The sequence below is a fragment of the Sinocyclocheilus grahami genome, unplaced genomic scaffold (genome assembly GCF_001515645.1).
Source record: "Sinocyclocheilus grahami isolate Dianchi unplaced genomic scaffold, SAMN03320097.WGS_v1.1 scaffold468.1, whole genome shotgun sequence".
Classification (NCBI taxonomy): domain Eukaryota; kingdom Metazoa; phylum Chordata; class Actinopteri; order Cypriniformes; family Cyprinidae; genus Sinocyclocheilus; species Sinocyclocheilus grahami.
The window spans coordinates 219854-245708 of NW_015505647.1; the positions used below are offsets into that span (position 1 = coordinate 219854).

At 36.8% G+C, this 25855-nt stretch overlaps 3 protein-coding genes across 4 annotated transcripts in view; 2 read left to right on the top strand and 1 right to left on the bottom strand.

The window, feature by feature from the left end:
* The window catches only part of LOC107553278 (UMP-CMP kinase 2, mitochondrial-like), a 9489-nt gene extending 362 nt beyond the window's left edge, over positions 1–9127 (bottom strand). The window contains exons 1-5 of one of the 2 annotated variants that reach the window (XM_016235461.1): positions 8448–9127; positions 6817–6931; positions 6408–6609; positions 4656–4889; positions 2917–3651 (exon numbers count right to left, since the gene is read on the bottom strand). In XM_016235461.1, the coding sequence (XP_016090947.1) occupies positions 3471–3651; positions 4656–4889; positions 6408–6609; positions 6817–6931; positions 8448–9026 (1311 nt within the window). In that variant the 5' untranslated portion in view covers positions 9027–9127 and the 3' untranslated portion in view covers positions 2917–3470. Of the gene's footprint in view, positions 1–2916; positions 3652–4655; positions 4890–6407; positions 6610–6816; positions 6932–8447 lie in introns of those variants that run through there. The other variant, XM_016235462.1, reaches the window with a different exon arrangement.
* A 799-nt stretch (positions 9128–9926) lies between these two features.
* On the top strand, positions 9927–14479 carry LOC107553276 (radical S-adenosyl methionine domain-containing protein 2-like). Its single transcript, XM_016235458.1, has 6 exons — positions 9927–10269; positions 10492–10653; positions 12462–12691; positions 12781–12930; positions 13233–13265; positions 13627–14479. The coding sequence occupies exons 1-6, from the start codon at positions 9933–9935 to the stop codon at positions 13789–13791; spliced, it is 1077 nt and encodes a 358-aa protein (XP_016090944.1). The 5' UTR covers positions 9927–9932; the 3' UTR covers positions 13792–14479.
* An 844-nt stretch (positions 14480–15323) lies between these two features.
* Positions 15324–25855, top strand: part of LOC107553279 (probable E3 ubiquitin-protein ligase RNF144A-A) — a 47648-nt gene continuing 37116 nt past the window's right edge. Inside the window, exon 1 of the mRNA XM_016235463.1 lies at positions 15324–15403. The gene's annotated coding sequence lies outside the window, so the exon portion shown is untranslated. The remainder of the gene's footprint in view (positions 15404–25855) is intronic.

A 25855-nucleotide genomic window follows, 5' to 3' on the forward strand; every position in this document is an offset into this window, starting at 1 on the left:
TTTGTGCAGGGGGGGGGGGGGGGGGGACTGCAGACTGCTGTGCGGCTCCATCCCTGCTGGATCTTTAATTATTGCAGAGAGGGTTTTCTCTGTCTTGTTCTTTGTTGTGCTAATGAAATATTGAAGTGGCCGATGTAGATTTCGTGGGGCCTGCTGGGGAGGATGGTGGCTTACCTTTCCACTCTGCACAGACCTTGTGCACTCTGACCTGATTTTTCATATTTCAAAAGCACATATGATCAAATGTTTGTTTAAAGAGTTCATGCATTCAGCTTTGTTTTTATGTCTGATTACTGTAAGACTCGCTACACTCCTCATATGTAAATCACTTTAGATTAAAGCATTTGGTTAAAGAAGTGATTTTTCAATAAATAGTTTAGACTGAAATGAAAAATTAAGGTTGTGATGTAGTTTTGCTTGTAGGGTTTTGAATATATATATATATATACAATATATCAAGTGTACTAAAATGAACTTACTTTGTATATTAGAAATAATGCTAATTTATTAAGAGGTTACAATATAGTGAAGGTTGTATCCATAGATCTAAAGGCATTTAAAGAAATTATTAACTTCTATTCATAAACATTTTAACTTTGTTTCTTGTAATTGCAACTTTATCCCTCAGATGCAAATTTATTTCTTCGAAGTGCAACTTTATATCTCACAACTGTGATTGTATTATTATTATTTTAAACTTACAACTGTATTCTCATAAAAAATCTTGGGTTCATTAAGAATTTTTTTTAAAGTTAATTTTAATGAAAAAGTCATTTAATTTTTTTTTTTACTTTATTTTATTTTAATTAGTTAAAATGAATAGTTTTACTCAGCAAGGATGCATGAATTTGATCAAAAGTTACAGTAAAAACATTTATAATGTTACAAAAGATATATACAGTATTTCCTCAAAGAATCCTAGGAGAACAAAATGTAACAGTTTTCAACATTGTTTCACCAAATCAGGATATTATAATGATTTCTGAAGGATCATGTGACACTGAAGACTGGAGTAATGATGCTGAAAATTCATCTTTTTCATTAAAAGAATAAATTACTTTTTAAATATATGTTCAAATAAAAAACTGTTCTTTTAAATTGTAATATTATTTCACAATATTGCTGTTTTTACTGTATTTTTGTCCAAATACTATTGTATTATATCTGTTTTTTTAATAAAAACATACTGCTATAGCTTTAAATTATCATATTAAACCACAAGAAAGACTTATTACAGTCAGTGAAGAATGACGATACATTAAGCACTGCTCAAGCTACTTAAATGCCACCCAGAGTATTTTAAGAGCACGTCTGACCCCCTCCCTAGTTCATAAGGACTGCACTGTAGGAGTGTCTGTCCATAACAACCAAACATATCATCCTTAAACACTGTATATTCCCACTGAGAGCAACAGCAAATAGATGGAAAATTGATCAACCTGCTGTCCGACCACTGGGGACCACTGTGGTCTCAAAGCAGAAAATCTCAGGAATTTAACTGCAACCAGTTCAATCATTTATTAAAATCACTGACCAGTACATTATTCATGCCACACGTTTAAATATGGCCTTTTAGGCCTGTGAGACATTAATATTAAAAACCTCTGAGCATATATGGGGTATGTGCAGTGTGTTCAGAAATAAACATATAATTGCATCTATAGCAAGAGATTCAGTAATTGGCTAAGGGGAGTGTGTAATTGCGCAGTGGTGTGGAAAGCCGTCTGACAGTGATCTACAGGACTCCATTAATTGCCATATGAATATACCCCACTCTCTTTTCCACTCTGCTGAGGCATCAGTGTGTGAGAGACGGGTCACTCTGTCTTTCCCGGCCCATATCCTCACTGAGCTCATAATTACTAAAACCTTTAATTAATCTTGCTATCACGGGGTAAATGCAGTGCTCACCATATAAATGAATTATAGGATAAGTGTGGTATTGTTAGTACGTGAGGGCAGATGGGTGCCTGCATGCAATGCATGCATAAGGTGTGCATGTGTGCTAAATGTGGATCATATGTATAATTAAAAGATTAGTTGAATAATCCAAAAATTTAAACTCTTTCGGTCATTATCAAATTCTGGTGTTCAGACTAAAATTTTAATTTGATATTCGCTGAAAATATTCCCCTCCACCGAAGCTCTATTATAATACAATACAACAATTAATTAACATACAATTAATATCTATGTATCTATCTATATATATATATATATATATATATATATATATATATATATACTTAGAATATAGCATATGGACTTTTTGGTGTGTGTGTGTGTTGCTCAACCTTCCACCATGGAATTTAAAAAAATAAATACATTTAAAAGGTAATTGTGACTTATCTCACAATTATGACTCACAAGATAAAAAGTCATAATAGTGATCATGCATCGCACATCCTGATATTATATTTATGTGTTGATATTATAAACTCATAATTGCAAGTTAACCTCTCACAATTCTGAGCTTTATTCCCAGAATTGCAGGAGGAAAAAAGTGTGAATTGTGAGATATAAACTCAAAATTGTGAGAAAAAAAAGTCAGAATTGTGAGATAAAGTTATCTTGATTCTGTAGCAGAAATAGGTTTCCTTAGAAATCTCATGAATGGTTTGTAAACACATTGTGCCATGTTTTGACAGTGATCAGGATTAATTAATTAATTACAAATAAATAAATAGCAACAATTAAAAATAAATAATGAAATAATAGTAATCAGTCTGTTCACACAAATAATATTGTTTGACTTGTAATATAGCATGGACTACTTTTTTGGCCTTTTTTCACACTCGACAAGCGTGTTCCCTTCATGAAAGTATTTTCATTTTAAGTGAACTGTTTGTTTAAAATAAAGTGAAACCTGAGAAACATTTTTCAAAGATTTGTATTAGATTACAATTTATTCTTGGCTGATTATTTTATACAATAAACAGACTTTAAGGAATCTGGAACTGAAAACTGAGTTATAGTGTACATTTTTGTCCTAGCATATCACGCTTAATTAATTATCAGATTCTGTGTCCAAAACCAACAGCAACAAATCAAAACCTGTATCAGATCTATTGCTTTTAATATCTCCATAAGGTCCCTTGATTCCATCTCCTAAAGGAGTGAACACTGAGCTGACCAACAATGAGTTCTTGTGTTTAAATCTAATTGAAGTGATTGATGAATTCTCAAACCTCTTTAGCTGAGTTCCTGTGTTTCACTGGGAATAAGTCAGAGTGAGGAAAGTGGATGCTGTGACCCTGCGTATGAGAGCTGACTTCCAGCCACGGCACACGCAATAACTTTCCCTCTAATGTCTTCACTAAAGCTCTGTGGGAAGGGGAATATGTTGTGACTTGTCCAGATATGCTGGCAGTTACCCACCAGCCTCCCTTTCAATCAGCAGGCTCAGCTGACTGGGGCTCTTACATTGGCTTTAGTTGATTGGGGCTGGAATCGTGACACTACACTACCATCTAGTGGTGTGTGGAGGGATTGCATGGCTTCTTGTCTTGTCGCATAGGGAGCTGGTTGTTTACAAGTGACATTTCGTTCCTAATTAAATGCTGCACTTGTTGCAGCACTTCTTGTGGAGAGGGGCTTGCATCCACAATGATGCAGGCAGGATTCTGGATTCTCTTGTAAGTTTCCTCCACTCTGAAAACAAAGAGCAATTTGTCATAAATGCTCATTGTCTTTATGAATATACCTAATGGCGTTGAAACACAATAGAAAACTTGGCTACTACAGGGATCGTCCTAGAAAATAAAATAGAAAATAGAATCAAGGAAATAGAGCCATTTGTGTTTTATATGTGTTCTTGTAATGCAAAAGTAAAAATAAATCACTATGTTTTACTTAATATTTAATATTTACAAATATTTGCTTTCATCTGACGAACAATTTTTCATTTTAATAGAGTACACACTACCTTTCAAATGTTTGGGGTTGGTAAGTTTTTTGTAAGTTTTTGAAAGAAGTCTCTTAAACTCATATATATACTGTATATATATATATATATTTGAAATAGAAATGTGAAAGTCTTTAATACATCCTTGCCGAATAAATGTTTTTTTATTTTTTATCTTCCTGACTTCAAGTTTTGAACGGTAGTGTATACAATTTTAAAAACAAATACTACCAAAAATGTTGCTATTACTGAAATTAAAATGCAAAATTTACCATTGTTCCTACACTTTCTGTTCAAACCTGCTACCCTACAAAATTAAAATTATTTTATGAATCTGATATCATATTTGAAGGGGTGACACCATAAACTATTTGACCATATGATAAAAAAGTCTTTATCCCCCTTTATATTCAACCCCAAAACATTGTGAATGGGGTTGGCACAAAATATGTTTCAAAGAGAAATTCCATTATTAATTATTAATAATGTTTCATATTAACTTATTACTTTTTCCCCCTAGTAAAGTTTCATTTAAGACACACCACATTTTCTGTCACAAATGGCGTCATTACCTGAAAATCCCCTAGAAATAGCTATTGAAGTTTACTTTGGAGTATTTAGGCCAGCTGGTGCACAACCAGTTTAGAGATGTAAAACAACATCTGATAATATTATAGGGTTATTACATACAGTAAGCAGGTGTGTTGGGATGTTCCTTAAAAACACCCTCACATTTAACAAGTTGACCTACTTAAGTCGGAAGAGCTGATTCATCTCTAGTTCAGCCTCCTCAACAGTCTTGTCCTGTCCTCTGCCCCTGAGTCTTCTCAGTCTTTCTTCTGGACTGACAGTGAGGAGCAGCACCAGGTTTGGTTTGAGCAGGTCTTCTGGCCACTGGTAGAGCTCTGAGCCTGGCTTTGGGAGGTTTTCAACTCTTCCACCAACTGCTGTGGCAATGGCATACGCTGCTGTGCTGTGCCAGTACCTAACAGAGACAATAAATAAAGAAAACTTTTTAAGGGTTATCTATAATCGTGCTAACTAAGTGTAGAAACCCTACTACTAACTTTTACTAACAGTCAAATTTGTGCGTTAAGAAATCTGATGTGAAACAATTCTAGTGAACCAGTTTGTTAAAGTTAAAGTGACCCCACCCCCCCCCAAAAAATCTCACATTTACTCGCCCCACTTCCCAGGTTTTACTATCTGGTAACACTTTATTTTAAGGACCAATTCTCACTATTAACTAGTTGCTTATTAGCATGCATATTACTAGCATATTAGCTGTTTATTAGTACTTATAAAGCGCATATTAATGCCTTATTCTGCATGACCATATTTTAGATTCCTTAATACTTACTAACTATTAATAAGCAGCAAATTGGGAGTTTATTGAGGGAAAACTCTTATTTAATAGTGAATATGTGTTCCTTATTCTAAAGTGAAAATTTTTTGAAAAATAATCCATTTGTGTAAATCCATAAAGTGAACATGACCTAAAAATGTGATGCTTCAAAAACCACACAAAGCAAACCCCCGGTAATCCATACGACTCTAGTGGATAAATCATTAGCTTCTGAAGTAAAAAGACATGTGTTTGTAAGAAAAATACTAATATTAAAAAAATAATAATAATTATTACAAACCATCGCTTCTGGCCAACTGTCACACATGTGTTCATGAGTTCCAAGAATCCATGAAATTTATTATTTTTCTAAAAATCTTCATTTGCGATTCACAGAAGAAAGAAATTAATATACCTGTACATCTGGGATGGCATAAGGGTGAGTAAATGATGAGAGAATTTTCTGGGTGGAGTATCCATTTAAGACGGTTCATTTAAATGATCGAAAAAATTATAGTAATAAAAATTATTCCACAATTAATTTTCCTGTACTGTGCATAAATGTTGCAACACTCTCAGAAAAAAAAAAGATACGAAACTGTCACTGGGGTAGTACTCTAAGGTACAAAAGCTAAAAAGTAAATTTTTGCACCTTATTAATGCCTAAATGGTACATATTAGTAAAGCTACAAACTACTACTTTAAAAGTACATACTGGTACCAGAAGTGTACATATTAGTACCTTAGCTTTAGCTTTTGTACCTTAGTTTACCTTTTTTTGTACCTTTTTTCTGAGAGTGAAAGTATTTTACATTTTTGTTTATGCACCATATTTTTAACTTAGATATAGAAATGTGGTTCCATTTAAGTTTTATTCGTTGTATTTTGCATAGATTCATGTTTAATTTAATGCTGATTCCCTAATCAATATCCTCATTGTTTTTGTGCCATATAAATACTGCTCTGTTTACAAACATAATTGATATCTGATAGTTTTAAAGTCAAAATAACCTCGAATAAACATTTACGTTTGACTGAGCCTCAATTTCCACAAATCCAGCTTTAAAACAGATATTTGCTACATTCCCATACGTTCCACAGTGCTGCCCAAACAGCAGCTGTATCATGTGAGTATATTTGTGGCGCACACATCTCTACCTGTCCACTATGACAGGAGCCCTCAAGGACTCTTTCCCGATGTGGGCAGCAGTGATGTAGTTCCCCAGAGCATAAAAGGCCCTACGGATGAGGGGTGGTTCTGAGTCAAAGCGCTGTCTGAAAGGAGCCAGGCACTGGGGAGGAGATTTCAGCAGAGTAGCATTCAGAGACTCCCGCAAGGCCTCTGTGAGAGTAGTTTTACCTGGGTACATGGAGAAATCAGGGGAACACATGGAGAGAAGTCAACAGAATTTTATAGTGCTAACTATTTGTTTGTGCATGGTTTTTATCATATTGCCAGCTATGAATTTGTATGTGACATTACTTTCTGCTTGGTGAAAAATATAGTGTTTGACTGCATACTTATTAATTAGCTGAACAAAGTATTTGTCAAAGGCTCAGTGTTAACCTGTGGCATCCAGTCCCTCGATCACAATGACAGGAAATCCATCACCCCTGCTTGTCTCCAACTGTTCGTCTACAAGCTTCAGCACTTCCTTTGACTCAGGGATAATATCAGTGCACTGGAATGGGCAGAAAGATGTATTGATTTTTTTTATGATAAAATGTTGTAATGTTGCCATATTCAGAAGTGATATGCATGGTTGTTGTCCACAAAATAACTACTGTAGCCAAAGCACAATAAAGGTCCATAGGCCCATATTAAAATCGATCAGCTGTTCCTGACGTGTACCAATCCAGTTTCGGCACTTCTCACAATGGTCTACTGCTTGTCTGCATACCACTTCTAACTCTCTCCTCCATCTCCAACTCCTCCTAGCTGGGATCTATATTATAATCTGATATCCATTTGAGGTTGTTTTAGTTTAAAATACATGGTAATCATCCTTCATGTATCTGGCCTGTTACAACAAACCCATGGTAAAAAATTGTGAATTGTGGTATGTATGCATGATTACTGGATCTGTACAATACTACTTTTATTTAGTACTGACCAAGCGGCAACCTTCCAGTCTCACTCGTGAAACCAACAAGGAAGTGACTAAAACTGCAATTCATCGACTGACCGCTAGAGGCTTCAAAATGCCCAACTTTACAGCAGAAAACAATATGTTTACAGTACAAAAAGTGGTTTTGGTCTATATAACAAATTTTGCCCTTCATGACAACTGTGAGGGGGGTGAATTTTTTTATAACTCATCTGTTTAAATTATATTAAGCCTTAAAGGGGTGCTATTATGCCTTTTCCCTTTTTCAACTTTAGTTAGTCTGTAATGTTGCTGTTTGAGCATAAAAAAGATCTTCAAAGTTACAAAGCTCAAAGTCCACTTCAAAAGGAGATGTCTTATTTACTTTTCAAAAACTACAACAAACGACTCGTTTGGACTACAACGCATATTTTCCGGGATTTGTGACATCACAAATATCGACGAATGGGACGAGAACTGGTTGAGCTGCACTAGAGAAGGCAAGGAGTGTTATCACTACGTCGTAGACACGCTAGTTTCCCCAAGGCAGATGAACTTAGAGTGGTTACAATCATCCGGGTTTAAATCGCGCTCAAATTGATTTGATTTTGACGCTATATTTACACTGAAGCTGGCAGGCGGCTATGGTAAGAGGCATGACATTTCCCGACCAGGCGCCGAGTGCTGCCAATCACAGCACACACTGACCCAGCTAACCAATCACAGCACATATTTTTACACGTATTTCAGAAGGCGGGCCTTCATTTGATACAGGAACTATTCAAGCCGTTCTTGCCAGACTGGGGAGAGAAGTGTTGTAATAATGTATAATATGTGAAAAAGAATGTGTTTTTCGAACAACCTAGTATGAGAGTCAGTTCTAGTACACCCCCAAAACAAAATCAAGACTTTGTAAAAGAGCATAATAGGACCCCTTTAAAGTTCTGCATAATTAAGGGCGTGGCCACTTGAGTGACAGGTGGATTGCTAGGTGGAGCTAGGTGGGCGTGGTTTCAGCACCCTGATCTTCAAATTCTAAAAGTTTTGTAAACTGTATATGAAAATAAAAAGTAAGTAAAAATAAATACAATGCTTTGAAATCCTAATGTACCTCCTGAAGAACCTCATAGGCTTCCTTCATGCAGTAGAAGACATCAGAGTTCCTGATGTTCAGTGTGGAAGGGTGATGCTGTGCTGCTGCTGCAGGTGTGATGTACTGCCTCACTGACTCCTGCACTTGATCGACAGGCGACCACAGCTCCTGCCAGCAGTACTGACCCTCGCGCTTGTATGAAAACACACACACTGATTTACTCTGCTGCAACGTCTTTAGCATGTCCTCTGAAAGGGTTGTAGTGGATTTGTCTCTTATAAAAAATCCCTTAACGACGCTATTTTTGACGTCCGGTGTGAAAGAAGACGCTTCAAAAACATCGCAATCGCGCGACAGAGCGACGGACAGCTTGTGTTTTATTTCGGCGTGCGTTCGCGCTTTCTCAGTTCTGTTGTCACAGTGGACATGTAGCGAGAAGAGTTTCCCTTCGTCGCCAAAAAGCTGCTGATGAGCATGATGAAGCACTTGTGGGTTTGAGCTCAGCGAGAAATAGAGAGGTTCAGCGCGTAAGTCAAACTCCACCGCGAACACGCGCGAGCTCAGCTGTCCCCAGCGAAACATGGCTCTCTTTAGCATTATGAACCGTGTTTGATATTACCGCAGCATATACAGAGAAATATCATTCTTGCTGATCTGGAGGACAGCGCTTACAGAGAAACGAAACTAGACCCGGAAACGAAAGTTGGCAACTGCTCACGTAATGCCCAGCTGAGTCTGTCAAGCAAGATAACAGCAGTGCACGGTGACATAAACTGCGTGTTAATCATTCAAATAGGATACACTTTATTGCAGTTTCTTTTCAACAATCAAATTACACAAGCAAATAAGAATAGGCTATAAATGAACAGTAAGTGTAAATTGCAATTTCCTGTATATGCTAGCTGGAACCAGACCGGCAAGATTGGTTGGTTTCGAGCAGGTTTGTCCAAACTCATTCATATTTGCTTATTAATGCTCATTAAAATGAATACCTGTGCGGTGAGGACATTGTTGTCATACTCGGTAGCCATAGTAACCGTTGCGACAGGAGCAGAATTTGAATTCTTAGGTTTCGTTTCGTTAGTAATTGTTCTTAAAGGTCCCAGTTTAGCAATCATTTCACCAAAATAAATAAACGCTTAATGAATATGCCTATTAGGCTATTAGTGCAGTAGCCTAGTACAGTCTGTTGTTGTTGTTAACAATTAATGTTGAAATGTTAGGACAAGATCTAAATATCACTTAGTTATTAATAGGAGAATGGCGATAAGTTGATCTTAATTGCCCTGTGTTTTAAAGAGAAAAACAGGACGATCCAGTTACAGTTCATCCTGATGACTGACACCACGCCTAGCCTATGTTCGTCTCAGCTGGCAGTGTTTATCTTTCGTTTTCCAGTCCCCCAAGCAAGAAAAGAAACTGATAAGAAAAGCAACTTGCGACTGCCCTGTATATAAAGGGAGGTATGAGCTCTCTGGGCGTCAGTTTCTACACACCGTCACCATGTTGACATCAAACCAAGTCAGTTTTGCAGCAATGTTAATGCAATTTTGTTTCAAGAACGTCCACAGCTTCTTAGCAGCCCTGTTGGGATGGATTTTTCGGGACTCTGGCTCGCAGGTGCAACAAACACTTGTCGGGAGGACCAGTCGACCGAAGACTCGCCCCAAAGAGCAGAAAGAGGGATCCAGCACTCAGCTGACTACTCCAAGCAGCGTAAACTACCACTTTACCCGGCAGTGCAATTACAAATGCGGATTTTGCTTCCACACTGCGAAGACCTCGTTCGTCCTGCCTATTGAAGAGGCAAAGCGAGGCTTACGACTTCTGAAAGAAGCAGGTATCTACATTTAACTGACAAAAGAGTACGATTCGGTACACTCGATTTGTTTATTTATTTATTAGGTTTATTTATTTTAATAGGCTACTTAATTTCTAATAATAAGGATGCATAAAAGTGATAAAAGATAAGATTGCATTAAAAAAGCGGACATTTTTGTCTTAAAGCTCACTGTCATTTTTATTCCCAAACTATGTTAATATTATCGATTGTATGTTTTAGGAATGGAAAAAATCAACTTTTCGGGTGGAGAGCCCTTCATTCACGAGAGAGGTAATTTTCTGGGAGAGTTGGTGCGATACTGCAAACAGGAGCTGCAGCTGCCGAGCGTCAGTATCGTTAGCAATGGCAGTCTGATCACAGAAACCTGGTTCCAGAAATACGGTGAGAATCATTCATGGCCAGCAGAGGGCAGCGAAGATTGCTTTTAAACACTTTGGCTTTAAAGTCCCCCGGTAGTCAAATATTTTATCCCTTAAAACTTATCTTTGATCATCAAAATGACATATTTAAATGTTTTTTCTTGTGAAAATAATTTTCTCATGCCTTAAAATAGCTTGAATGCAACTCTACACCCTTGCCTCATTTACTATACGCTGATCTATGAATATGCAAATGAGCCCCGCCTCCACTCAGTCACACCAGCCAGCGCCTCCTGACCCACTGAACTGTAGTAAACGCAAAACAATGGCATACACGGATAATGACTGATAAAACTATCTTTTTACTAGCAGACAACTACAGTGAATGCTGTAACATTCGTTAAAGTTACTTGATGTTGTGTCCTAAAATGCCTTGAAGACTCGAATGCAGCCATTTGTGATTTCTTAATTCGCGCCGGCGAGCATACATACGCGTGTGACATGCAGACGCAGCTGCGGGAGAGGTGTGTCTGACTCCGGGCTACTTTTACACTGTTGCCACGGGTTATAATGCAAGTTAGCGGTTCTAAATTCACATTAAACCACAGCCTCATGGGTTTTTTGCTCCGATTTATTTTTGGTTTTGTGCTGGTATTGGTATATGTTGCATGCTAGTGATAGGAATCGATCCCTTGCCGTGATTGGCTATTGGTTTGTGACGTAGCAACCCCAGGGCTGTTTCAAACCGTATTTCTGGGTCAGCCTTTGGGAAACTACAGTTTTGAGAAAATACTCAGCAATGGTGTCGATTAATACATTGGCACATGGTTTGTCTAAAAGCATATGAAAAACACCACATAGACAAATAAACAACATAAAAAACTTGATTTTCACTACAGGGGGACTTTAACGTTACACATTCTGTATATACAAGAAAACCCTATATCAACGTTTATACAGCTCCACGAAAGGCCTACGTATATTAAGCCCCACTTAGTATCTGAATATTAAGAAGGTTCAGTTTTGCTAACGTGAAATGAGATAATATTGCACTGTCAAATGTTTATTAGTGTGAGCTTTTTTGTTTTCCAACACTAGCAGGAATCCACCACTGCATGAATGCCTTTTTGTCACTATGCACTACATTTTTTGTTTCAGGTCATTGCATGCAGTGACATACAGTAATATCGAATTTGAAGTGATTTGATCTAACTATTAATAATGATTTTAATTGCTGCACATGAGAATCACCAAACCTGTCACATATAGTATGACAAAAAAAAAGGTGATTTAACTAACAGAGTGTACGATAAGTAACATAGTTGTGAAGTATGGCCTACCTAAAAATTAAATGAAATTAAAATTTGCACCGTTATACACTACCGTTCAAAAGTTTGGGGTCTGTACGATTTTTTTTAATGAAATGAATACTTAATTTCTAACAGTAAGGATCCTTCAGTTGATCAAACGTGAAAGTAAAAGACATTTATAATGTTACAAAAAAAACACCTATCAACTATTTTCAACATTAATAATAAGAAATGTTTCTTGAGCACCAATTCAGCATATTACATATCACATATCATGTGACACTGAAGACTGGATTAATGACAGCTGAAAATTGATCAAATAAATAATTGCAGTCTTGGTGAGCATAAGAGATTTCTTTCGGAAAAAAAACTCACAGACCACAACCTTTTAAACTGTATATTAACTAAACAGAATATATACATTGTTTAATACATTAAAGAAAAATACATTGTTATATCAAAGGTATTTGCATATGGTGACAAAATTGCTCAATTTTTTATTTGTATCTGTATTTTATAGGTGACGACTTGGACATCCTGGCAGTATCTTGTGACAGTTTTAACGAGGACACCAATAAAGTCATTGGTCGAGGTCAGGGCAAGAAGAGTCACCTGGACAAACTACATAAAGTTCAGAACTGGTGTCGGGAGTATAAGGTGGCTTTCAAAATCAACTCAGTTATCAATACCTACAATGTGGATGAAGATATGACCGAGCAGATCAATGCTCTGAGCCCAGTGCGCTGGAAGGTATACAGTTACTTCCTTTACCACAGACTCTATCATTTTAACCAGGCTGCTGACCATGTGTTTAAGGCTGTATTGCAATGTACACACAGGTCTTCCAGTGTCTGCTAATTGAAGGGGAAAACGCAGGGGAGAACAGCCTCCGCGAGGCAGAGAAATTCATCATTAGCGATCAGCAATTCCAAGACTTCCTGGACCGCCACCAGAGCGTTAAGTGTCTGGTTCCAGAGTCTAATCAAAAGGTAATTTTGAGGCACAGAGCGCACACTTTCGCTCAATTCAGATCAGAGTTTCAAAGTAGCTTACAATTTGGAAGATAAAGTGGCTTCAATTTATGAGTAATACAGCAATAAACTTTCAGTTTCAATTCATTACCAAAGCTTTTACGACTTATAAGTGTCAAAGTCCCTTTCTATAGTCTTTGTAAGTGTGCACTACAAGATTTGAATTTAGATAAAAAATAGCTCTATTAGATGGATGCCTGGGACTTGAATATACTGTTAACTTGATATGAATTGTTTACTTATTTATTTTTCTTTTACAGATGAGAGACTCTTACCTGATTCTTGATGAATATGTAAGTGGTTTCATATTTTCTTCTCAGCATCCATTAAGTTTTCTTCTCATGAAGGATTTTTTTTTATATTCGTTTATGTTGTCATTAGAGTCTAAAGGATTTCTTTTTGTTGGTATATTAGATTACACTATTATTACAGTGTAAATTATTCTTTTAAATTACATTATGTCATCATATCAGTAGCTTGGGGGATTATGGATAGGAAAATAATAAGGCCTGCAGTAATTTGCCTCATTCCAGGCTTCAAATTACTTTTCCCTCCCTTGATAATCTCTGATCTCTATTAATAATCATGCTGACATCATCAGAAAGAGCAATCATCATAAATAGATTTTTTAATCCTCCATATCTGATGCCGCAGATGCGCTTCTTGGACTGCCGAGAGGGGAGGAAAGATCCGTCAAAGTCTATTCTGGATATTGGTGTGGAAGAGGCCATCAAGTTTAGTGGTTTTGATGAGAAGATGTTCCTCGTAAGAGGGGGGAAATATGTGTGGAGCAAAGCTGATATGAAACTGGACTGGTGAACTGTCTCAGTGTTGCTGTTTTTACTCTGTGTTTACATTGAGACCTGATTTAATTTATAAGTGTTAAATATATGGTAATAAACAATTGTGCAGTGTAGTTACAGAAGTTACAACACAGCTCCAAAAGCTGGTTGGATACATTGGCGTGTAAATGTCTGTGTTTTCACAATTTTTAAGAGATTCTACTGCACTGAAATACTTGCATATATAGATTATTATGTAGATATGATTTTGTATATACGATTTTCATAAGATTTGTATTATGGTATGCTTGCTTTTAATCTGGAATATTTGCATAACCTGAAGTATGTTTGACTGTGCTATGGTTGTCTTTGTCTTGACATTCTTAGCAGAAGTAATTGATTTAATATAATCTTGGAAGAAAATTATTGATAAATTACCAGCTTACACAGTTTGATTAATTGCACTTTGAATTAGAATTAAGACTTAAGCACACCTTTGATGCTTTAATTGCCATAGTGTAGAATTGACATTTTAGTTTGTAGCTCCTCAGATCGCAACTTTGGAAAACGTACAAAAGAACTCTAAAGACTTTCTCCCGTAACCAAATTATTAAATAAAAAGCTTTGAGGCACTTGTAATATGTAGTGAAGGTCATGAGGCACCCTGAAAAAGGAATCTATATAAAATAAAATGATTCCTCAATTATGTTTTCATTTTTTTTTAAAGCGATGTTGTAACGTCATATTATATTTTATTGAAAATAAATATTTTTGACACAATCTTGTTACATCTGATCTCATAATTGTTCAAACTGCTCCAAGTGTCAAATTTTTTAATGAAATGATTTCTTTAATTTCTTTAAAGTCTTTAAGCTTTCATTGCTCAGTAATATTTAGGTAATCCCTAGTATGGAGTACATTTTTATGTCCCCATCATATAGGCTACATCCTAGTATACATAAATACATTTAAAAATATTTTAAATGATAAAAAAACACTGATAATTGAAATTATATTTAAAGATGGAAATCGTTATAGTAAGATTTATTTCATCACAAAGTCAAAAGAGTGGTGATTTTAAAATAATGCCAAAACTGGCCATTTATGATGAAATATTCTAAAATATGTTTTCTTGAAAATTTTTTATTTTTTTTTGTTAAGAAATATATTTCTTAGATACATTTCATTCTGCTGGTCTTTTGTAATATCCAACTAACAAAATGTAAGGTTCAACAAACATGTCCTTGATGAATGCAGTGGATCTGATACATTTTATGTTATACTTTAAAATATTCCATCCTTTCAGTTAAAGCAAAATCGGTATAAAATGATCAATGTTTTAAACGATGGTTAAAAAAACTGAATTAACTTTAGCCTGACACCCTCACGTAAGGTAATGTTACCTCAAGAGCTCCCAGAAACATATCATTTGGAGCTGTCCCAAAGTCTGATTTCAAGAGCACTATTATGTGTTGTGCCCAACAGAGGGCGCTAGAGCTGCGCCTTCGCTTCAGAGACGCATACATATATAAACATGCAGACCCGCTGTACAGCACAGCAGCACTAGGTAACACTCAGACTAATGGCGTCTTCACAAGACGGACCAGCTGATTCTTATATCTGCCTGCAAAACTACATGAAGACATAAGGTAAAATGCTCGTGCAATTACAGATGGCTGTGATGAATGTGTCGGTCTTAAACGAAAATGTTTTCTTATCCACAGTAACCGCTGTATACGGCACTATATTGACTTTCTGAAATGCAGTAGGATTTGTGCAGCGTTCAACGTTTTAAAGCCGAACGTGTATGTCAGCAGGTCAATATATCATAAAAAATCTCGGTTTTATTTTATTTGGCAATGCTTTATGATCTTCATTTAGCTGTAACTACGAAACTCACTTTCTTCATGTGCAGCTCCAGTATAGATTTGTTTACCTGATTGGTGTCTACGATGGCTGTTTACTATTAGAATATGACCGTAGGTTACTATCACGTTCACATGGGCTGGCTCTCAAAACCTAGTGTGCTGCCTACCTAGACAGCGTTTTTGGGCATTATAATGTCTATTAAGGGTTCACGAGTCTGTAATGCTCAAAAAAGCTGCCTAGGTTGGCAACACACTCTGTTTTTGGGATCTTGGGACCATGGGACCCTTGGCCCGTCCAGTCAGACGATGCAAATATTGATATGAAGTGGCCCGTTCTGGTGTTTGATGAGTGGATGTGCTCTAGTTCAGGAGCTGGTGCTGTGTAGGGGTCTAGAAGATCGGGGTTGGGTTGCATAGTTCGACAGTAGCTTAAGTTTTGACATGAGCCCTGGATGAACATTCCATGGAAAGACAGTAAGTATCTCTGAGTTATAGGGACTTTCCATGCTTTTTTGGGATTGTGTAGAATTTGCTAACCCTTAGGTCGTCAAAACTGCATGTGTGATCCAAGGTAGGCTACCAGGTGGTACAACCATGAGGATATTGTTTTTAAAACAAACTGATTAATCATATTCAAAATGTTTTGGTCAAAAAATGCTAGTGCAATGAAGATATACAGTATGGTTAGTATGTGGGGAAATAGCATTGTTTCTTAAAATCACAATTCTCATTTTCAATATCCTTTCTTCCCCGCCATATTAAATATGGCTACCAATTCTGTTCCTGATATCTGAGGTTATTTCAGTTTAAATCCTCATTATTTTAGTTGTTAAAATAGTTTAATGGATTAGTTACGACTAATGGATTAATTATGGCTTTGGTAAGTAGTCATTCATTGTCTATGCCTTATAGAAAGTTAAGTTTGCATTTCTACAATTTGGAAGAGGATTTTCAAGCAGTGGGTTCCCTTGGGAATTTCCTGTGGACTTTTAAAGCAGTTTTTGATTTACAGTTTTAGTAAAATAAGACCCGTGGTTAACATTTACGTTTTGTCCTAACATACAGTCTATCGTTACATATAATTGTGAATTTTGAACGCTGTGTTTTATGTGCTTTTCAAGTGGAGTCCTAAATATCGTAAGTTCTAAGCACATGGATGACCGAGCGAATGCGTGTTTAAAAATGGGAAACTTGGAATCCTAGATGAGTTGCAGAGCTTTTACATTGCAAGGCACAATGTTTTTTCTGTGGTCAAGGTAGATTGCGCCGTTTGGAAAAAGGGTTTATCGTAACAGTGTCCAAAGAAAAACCCTTTACTCTCATCAGGCTTCTCAAGTAGTGGCTGCAAAGGTTTGACACACCACATGTTGCTAACTGCCATGTTTACATCTCAGACTGCAGTCCTTCTGGTATTTACTCAACACTCCGCATTCATTTAGTATACTGGCTCAAAATCATTATTTAGATTGGTTACTATGATTCTGCATTTTCTGTTTAAATTTTTCTGGAATATGGTGTTAATGGTTTAATTAATTTAAATCATCAAAAAGCATGCTATAGAGTGAATTGATTTGATACAACTTTAATCGATGTAATTTTTAATTTAAAATCAATTTAATTTCATCCCCTCCATCAAATCATTGTTTTATGATTTTATATAAATGTATTGTCAAAAATGGTGGTAATCAAATTAGCTAATGAAAATAATTTTATCAGCCTTTTAAAATGTAATCATAACCTACTAATTTCTTTACAACAAAACATTGCGTACTTTTGATTTATTCATCTACAATTCTGTGACAATCCACAATGCCATCCATAAATCATACTCTTTGAGTTTGATGTTTAATGTTTTGGCCAAGTACGTCGTTTGTTATTATAATAATCTTAAAACATTTGTAAGCTCATACACTTTACAGGAGGGTTTGTAAATGGGATAACAGCGGTCTGTTTACATTAGAGGAGAGTCCTTATCTGATGAGTGTTATCTTCAGTTGCATTTGACTATGTGCTTGACTGTGCATTTGAATCATTAACATCCAGCTCTTTGTCCTCCATGTTCTGCATTTTAGCCTTGACTGTAGAACAATTATCTGCACTTATATTTATATACTTAAACCGCAACATTAATGACCTGTGCACTGTATATGACACTGTTATGTAGTTTTACCCGAAATACACAGTGTAAAAGTAATATTGGTCAACCCTCTACATTGCGAGTAAATCACTCGCATATGCGACTAAATCTTCACTCTGGGTGACTAAATTATGTCTAATATTAGCCAATGGCTAATACATTCTCAGATTTTACTCGCCAGTGTGTGAGTTGGAGGCTAAGTATAAGTTTAGCACATATATACTTTTACTCGCCGAACACTCTCTGACTGAGTGCTTCAGAGTTTTACTCTCCGTCAAGTGATCTGTGCTATTTTTCAGTTCATCTCAATGGATGTGCAACGCACCTGTATTTGACGTACCGTAAACTCTAGTGTGAAGGCGCACGACTCGCCGTCGCTTTGTCTCACACACACGCAGAGAGAGAGAATTGACGCGCTACATGTAAACGATATTCTTTGTTGTATTTTCCTGTCAAAATAATGGCGTTCCTTTGGAATTCTTGGCAAGATTTGGCAATCTCATTGGCTGGTGCTCACCTATTATCGTCCCTGTTTTGATTTCAGCAAATCAGTTCAAGCGAACGCACACAACCTGATTAATATTCATGAATCCAGTAGCTCATTAATCCTTAGTGCGTTTTATATTGTTCTTATTAGTAGAATTTGTATCATTATTATCTTATCAGTATTTTTGTTAGTTTTTTCCCGTTTTTTTTCTTTTGTACAGAAACACTGAATTACCAAAAAAGCACCACCACCAGTCCTAAGTTCAGTTAAAATGGTTATCAAGTTTTAATTCTAATTCCTAAAGTTCTAACATTAAATAATATTGATCATCATATTATAATGCTTGACTGACTGATGTTAAGAGTGTACTTTCATATATTTAAAAAACTGGCATTTTACAAACGTGTGTGTGTGTGTATATATATATATATATATATATATATATATATACACACACACGTTTGTAAAACCAAAATGCGTTCTTGTCTTAGGACAACGTTGATGAACTTTTTTTGATCCACTTCAAATGTTGACTACTATAGAGGTGCATCTCAATAAATTAGAATGTCATGGGAAAGTTCCTTTATTTCAGTAATTCAACTCAAATTGTGAAACTCGTGTATTAAATAAATTCAGTGCACACAGACTGAAGTAGTTTAAGTCTTTGGTTCTTTTAATTGTGATGATTTTGGCTCACATTTAACAAAAACCCACCAATTCACTATCTCAACAAATTAGAATACTTCATAAGACCAATAAAAAAAACATTTTTAGTGAATTGTTGGCCTTCTGGAAAGTATGTTCATTTACTGTACATGTACTCAATACTTGGTAGGGGCTCCTTGTGCTTTAATTACTGCCTCAATTCGGCGTGGCATGGAGGTGATCAGTTTGTGGCACTGCTGAGGTGGTATGGAAGCCCAGTTTTCTTTGTCAGTGGCCTTCAGCTGGCCACTTTTTGGCCATTTTTCATTTAATCAACTTTTGGTGCTTTTGGCAGTGTAGGCAGGTGCCAAATCCTACTGGAAAATGAAAATCAGCATCTTCAAAAAGCTGGTTAGCAGAAGGAAGCATAAAGCGCTCCAAAATTTCTTGGTAAATGGGTGCAGTGACGTTGGTTTTCAAAAAACACAATGGACCAACACCAGCAGATGACATTGCACCCCAAATCATCACAGACTGTGGAAACTTAACACTGGACTTCAAGCAACTTGGGCTATGAGCTTCTCCACCCTTCCTCCAGACTCTAGGACCTTGGTTTCCAAATGAAATACAAAACTTGCTCTCATCTGAAAAGAGGACTTTGGACCACTGGGCAACAGTCCAGTTCTTCTTCTCCTTAGCCCAGGTAAGATGCCTCTGATGTTGTCTGTGGTTCAGGAGTGGCTTAACAAGAGGAATACGACAACTGTAGCCAAATTCCTTGATGCGTCTGTGTGTGGTGGCTCTTGATGCCTTGACCCCAGCCTCAGTCCATTCCTTGTGAAGTTCACTCAAATTCTTGAATTGATTTTGCTTGACAATCCTCATAAGGCTGTGGTTCTCTCGGTTGGTTGTGCATCTTTTTCTTCTACACTTTTTCCTTCCACTCAACTTTGTTAACATGCTTGGATACAGCACTCTGTGAACAGCCAGCTTCTTTGGCAATTAATGTTTGTGGCTTACCCTCCTTGTGAAGGGTGTCAATGATTGTCTTCTGGACAACTGTCAGATCAGCAGTCTTCCCCATGATTGTGTAGCCTAGTGAACCAAACTGAGAGACCATTTTGAAGGCTCAGGAAACCTTTGCAGGTGTTTTGAGTTGATTAGCTGATTGGCATGTCACCATATTCTAATTTGTTGAGATAGTGAATTGGTGGGTTTTTGTTAAATGTGAGCCAAAATCATCAATATTAAAAGAACCAAAGACTTAAACAACTTCAGTCTGTGTGCATTGAATTTATTTAACGGTCCCATGGCATGACATTTTCAACATTAATATGAGTTCCCCTAGCCTGCCTACGGTCCCCCAGTGGCTAGAAATGGCGATAGGTGTAAACCGAGCCCTGGGTATCTTGCTTCACCTTTGAGAAATTCAAAGCTCAGATGGCCCAATCTGGAATCTTCCCTTTATGTCGTCATACAGGGAAAGGGTACCTCCCCTTTCTCTGCTTTGCCCGCCCAGAAAATTTGGCCCGCCCATAAGAAAATGAGCTACTACCATGCGAGGCGAGCGGAATATTTTTTTTTCCTCGAGAGACATCATGGCTTGCAAACGAGCCAAGCATGGCAGTTGCCCCGCCTCTCTCCTCCAAAATGGTTGATTGAATGGTAAGCAGAAAACAAACTTTTTTTCTGATTGCCTTTATTTCCCCTTTTTATAGCAGCTCACAGATGCTTCAGTTCAGCCAAAGGTTGGGATGACCTAGCAGCGTACAACAGTTATCTCAAGAATATGATAATGAACATGCAAACTTACTGTTTTGCTCATGAAATGTTAGCTTAAATGTGTCAGGCTACTGAAAAGCCAGTTTGATGTTTGATTCTGGACTTTTAATCCTATTCAAGACAAAAAGAGACAAATTGTGTGCATGGTGTTAAAAAAGCAGTAATCAGAGGCTTACTCCAGGGCTAGACTAATGGTTAAAATGATAATACACATAATCATAACTATAATAATCACGAATGTTCGCATTTGAGAAATTTCTGTTTACATTTCATCAGAATTTTTGACTTTCTCTCAATCAAAAATCTAGAAAATAGCAACTTATAAGCAGAGTTTATTTACCTCATGTAGTTTCCTAAATGTAGGCCTATTATATTTATCATACACATTAACACACTCTACATTGTAGAAGCTTTAATGAGCTTTTCTCAAAAGCTGAAACCATAAAATTCAAAATTATGTAGCATTTTTCGAAAAAAACAACAGAAAGGTCTGTTTTCTCAGATTATCGACTCTTGATTAAGTGCAGAGAGAACACATGTGCAGGGTTGCCAGGTTGTTAAAATTAAGTAAAGCACTAGTCAGAAAGTGAGAAGAAAAGCTCTAACTCTTAACATCTGGGAACACCAAGCATGAAAGCTCATGGAGGCTTGTTACCAATGCTTAACACAAACATCATATGAGAAAAAAACATTTTCAGGATATATAACCAATGGGCCAATATCATAGACGTTTATGCTTAATTATGCTTACCTCAAAAGAAGCAGAAGTCATGATCACGATTAAAATACAATTAATCGTGCTGCCATAACATACTCTGATTTGCATTGATAGTAACATCTGTTCCTAAAACAATAATATGTAACGCTTCAATAACAAAGAACGCTGAATAGCTTGACCTGGCTGTATTATTCAATAACTCTTCCTGGTCGTCCCATTTAATCCAACTGACTTGGGAACTTTGACCACAATTTTGTCTTGAAACTTCATGGGAAATCTGTGAAGACATTTACTAGCTTTGCTAATGTGTTCTAACCTACAGGTGAGCTTCACAGTCAAGCATACTACATTTTTAACCATAATTTGGCCTTGTTTGACCTTCTCAGCCCCACACACGTATATCAATGCACTAAATGCATTACAGAGCACTTAAAGCTGTTAAGTTATAGCAAGCATTTGAAAGTAGGTAAGTTTGAGATACAAGGACCATTTTGCAATTTAATTACGAGAGGCAGTATGACAACAGACAGTTTAACTCAGGATTTTGTTATTGCCATACCAACTAATAATGAATGACAATCAGCTTTTCCAATCATATATTAATTACTTAAAGATTCCATATCAGTTTCACTGAATACCTCCAGATTCCAATCTGTGTTGCCATTATCACTCATGATGGTAAGGATTTTTTATGAAATTTGAGTATTTCCTAAATGCAGTCTCTTAATAACATACCATGCATTCTCTATTAGTCAGTCGTCATTCCCATCAGTGATATCAAAAGCTGCGTTGTTGCTGCCCACCAGCTGTGGATGAGAAAGCAGTTAACGCAAAGCTCTGTAATGCAGGCAGGAGACTGGCTGGCTCATGGCAGAAGGTGACCTCAGCTGGCTAGGTTCACATCTGATTGAGTCAGATATTTTGCAGGATAAGTCCCAGTAGCCTCGTGTATAAAAGTTGCTTATGCACAAAGTGAATTTCCAAAGAGAGCGTGCCAAGAACACTTAACAAATAAACGAGTCATACCAAAAGACTCATACAAGTCAAGTTGTCAGTTTGGATCAGTCACTGTTATCAAGATGAATTTGCTACTGAATGAACTCACTGAATCTGTCAGTGGTTAGTTACTGAATTTGAATCAACGTCTGCAGTTTTTACTTTCAATAGTGTGCGACAACTAGGCTATAGTTCAAGAAGATACGTTTGCATTTTTTAAATTCATATCTGAAATATCTAAAAGTAATATTGGTAACTGACTAGTACCATTTCATTTTTTGTATGATGGCTGGCCTTTTGGTGAACAAGCTTGCCTGATGTGATTTTTAACTGCAGTACCTGAGTGACGGGTATCATTTTTTATTCATTAATTTCTCACACCCGGTACCAACTCAAAACCTGGAGTCTCACCCTGTCCTGCAGCATCAAGCATTGCCACATGTGGCTGGTTATAAAATGAGGCATTTGCATGTTAGTAGCTTGATGGCAATGTGTGAACTCATCAGGCATTGAGGGCTGTAAAACCTTGCAGAGCTTTGCCACATTGTAGCACTGCACAACATCGTCTAAATTTCGGTACCGCAATGATGGTAGATGCAGCAATACTTCAGCAAGAAAATGGTATGTACATACATGATGCAGTGTTTTTGAACCACCAAATTCCACCAGTCATTACTATTTTTTTAATCTCACAACTGCAACTTAATATCTCTCGTTTAAACTTTATTTCTCAGAATTGCAACATTCTAGCTCACAATTGCGACTTTATGAAGTATCTTAAAATTGTGTCTCTTTTTATCTCACAGTTGCTACTTTATATATAATTAGGACTATATTTCACAATTGCAACATCCATATTCCATAATTGAATTCAAAAATTGCAATTATTTCTCAGTTTCTAATAACTTCATATTATATTACATTGCAAGTGTTTCTCATAATTGCAACTTTTTTGCCACTTCAAATCTCACATTTGTGACTTAATGTCTCATAATGGTGACTTTTTATCTAATAATGTAACAACTTATCTGAATTGCAATTTTATATCTCACAATTGCTAATTTATATCTTATAATTCAGACTATCTCACTGTTATTACTTTATCTTACAGTGTGACTGTACTTCCTATAATAAACTTCACCTGACAATTACCTTTCTCAGCAACTTTAAAATAGGAAAAATTTCTCACCGTTTTTTAACTGCTTGGTAGCTGCCGTGGCTTGTTCAAGTAGAACTTTGATTGCCTTGGCAAACTAGTGAAGCCTGACTTATCCATTGAGCTGCAAAAGAAAAATATGTTTTTAAACACAGTAGTTAATTTTTGTAAGTTTTGTTTTTATGGCACAGAACATTTTGTGCCTGCTTATCATTTTGTACAATAATGTTACAATTATTTTATTTTCAGATACTCGTTTCTGTTTCAGCAAAACTATGAGATAGAATTGTGTGTCTGGAGTGTCAAGCCAAGACAATGCAGTATTTGCTTATGGAGTGTTTTCCAGTAAGGGTGTGTTTGCTGAAGAAGAGAAGTTTGGGCACGTCCTCCTGACCTCAGCATCTGTGATTCAGAGCTTATTCACAACTATTGTCTATAGACGACACTTCATAACTGTGTTTTCCAACTAATGATGGAGAAAAGAAGCATCTGAATGTTGAAAAGCAAACATAGTATATTATGTTTTTTGGGTTATTTTTCTTTGTATTAAATTGAATGGTTTTAAACTTTGATTTATTTTCTTCTTTTAATTACCATGTTTTTTTTGAGGAGCAGAATCTTGAGTGACAATAGATGGAATACATAGATAACCTCAGGCTCTCAGTCTCTGATCATGTCAATAGAAATAAGTACTCCGCAGCATGCTTGTCATATCCTCTTATTTTTTCAGGCACAAATGGTGTGCCACAAGGCTTCTGAGAAGAAAGATGTCTCTTCATATTTTGATTTAGTTTTATTCTGACATAGCTGTCAGAATAATTTTTTTTTCATTCAAATCCTTGTTTTCACGCTACAGACAGGCTAAATTTCTCACTGTTTTAATTCTGCTTTAACCATATTCATCCTTGGAGATGATGGTATGCTTTAGTCACACTGGAGAATGTTTTCCACCATCTGGAAACGTTAGGCAGAGTGACCTCAGATCTTTAGAGAAATCATCTCCTTATTTTGGAGGATTGACCTTTACAGTACATACTCCTGTAACTTTGATCAGATTGTCTTTGCTTTCCAAGATATTCTTCCTTCAGGCTATCTGAGAACACTTCCTCGTTATTCAGCTGTTTTCCTACCAAGTCAGTACTTGTCTGAAATTTTGAAACTGCATTTCTGTGATCTACACATCTTGATTCTCCATCTTACACCACTAGAGAAACCAGGTCATACCAGGTTAAGTTGGTGTAGCTGGTCAATCAGTTTTGAAACCAATTTTGGAGCCAAGGTCTACCATCTCTGACCAGGTCAACCAAGATTGTCTACCAAAGGGGTGTCTGAACCTGCTCCTGGAGGGCCACTGTCCTGCAGAGTTTAGCTCCAAACACACCTGAACCAGCTAATCAAGGTCTTCAGATTGATTAGAAACTTCCAGGCGGTAGTGTTGTCGCTTGTTCGAGCTACACTCAGCAGGATGTTGGCACGACAGGAGCAGGATTGGACACCCCTTGTCTAGCAGGTAGGTCTGTCTTGCTGTCTTTTGGAAGCTTGTATAAACTGGTTTTGTGTTCACATGACCTTGATCTGATGTATTTGCAATGGGTTGTTTAGATAAGATGCTTTCTTGGGGTTTGTGGTTGGACAAAAAACAGCACAAGATGCAGGGTAATTGCCCAAGATACCCATTTCAATGTGTATGGATATGGACTTCACTAAATGAATAGACAGTCGTTGCATGACTCATTGAGTGGTAACCCAGTTGATCAAACACCTGAACCATCTTGGGCCAGCTAATTACCAGCTTCATCCAGCTACCTGGTTTTAGCTGGATTTCGGCAAAGCAAGTTAGGCTTTTTTCCCCAAATAGGATACCATCTTTGCAAATGTAGATGGAAATGAACTGATTTAGTCAAAATGCTTTGATAATCTAGAGTGCTCAAAAACACAACCTTCTTATTCAGACTAATTTTTTGGAAGTGCTGACTATTAATCTAGCCCATGACGTTCAAGGAAACATCTTTGGAGAGAAGACTGTTGGTGTCGTAAATGACACATGCCAGGGTTGACGGCTGGCATTGTCCCATGTTTTCATGCAAGATTGTTATTGCAGCCTTGTCTGAGTCACTGAACTACAAAACAACCCTCGATGAATGAAGTGGAGGATGATCGCTTGATGTATCATCTCAGTAAAGCAGCCTGTTGTAGATTTCAGTTTTGATCTCACTGCTGGGAGCTGAAGATAATAGTCTCTGTGTGCTCACTGGGAATGCTTCACCTCTGGGATCCCAAAGTTTATAAACACAGAGCCAAAAATAAAAGAG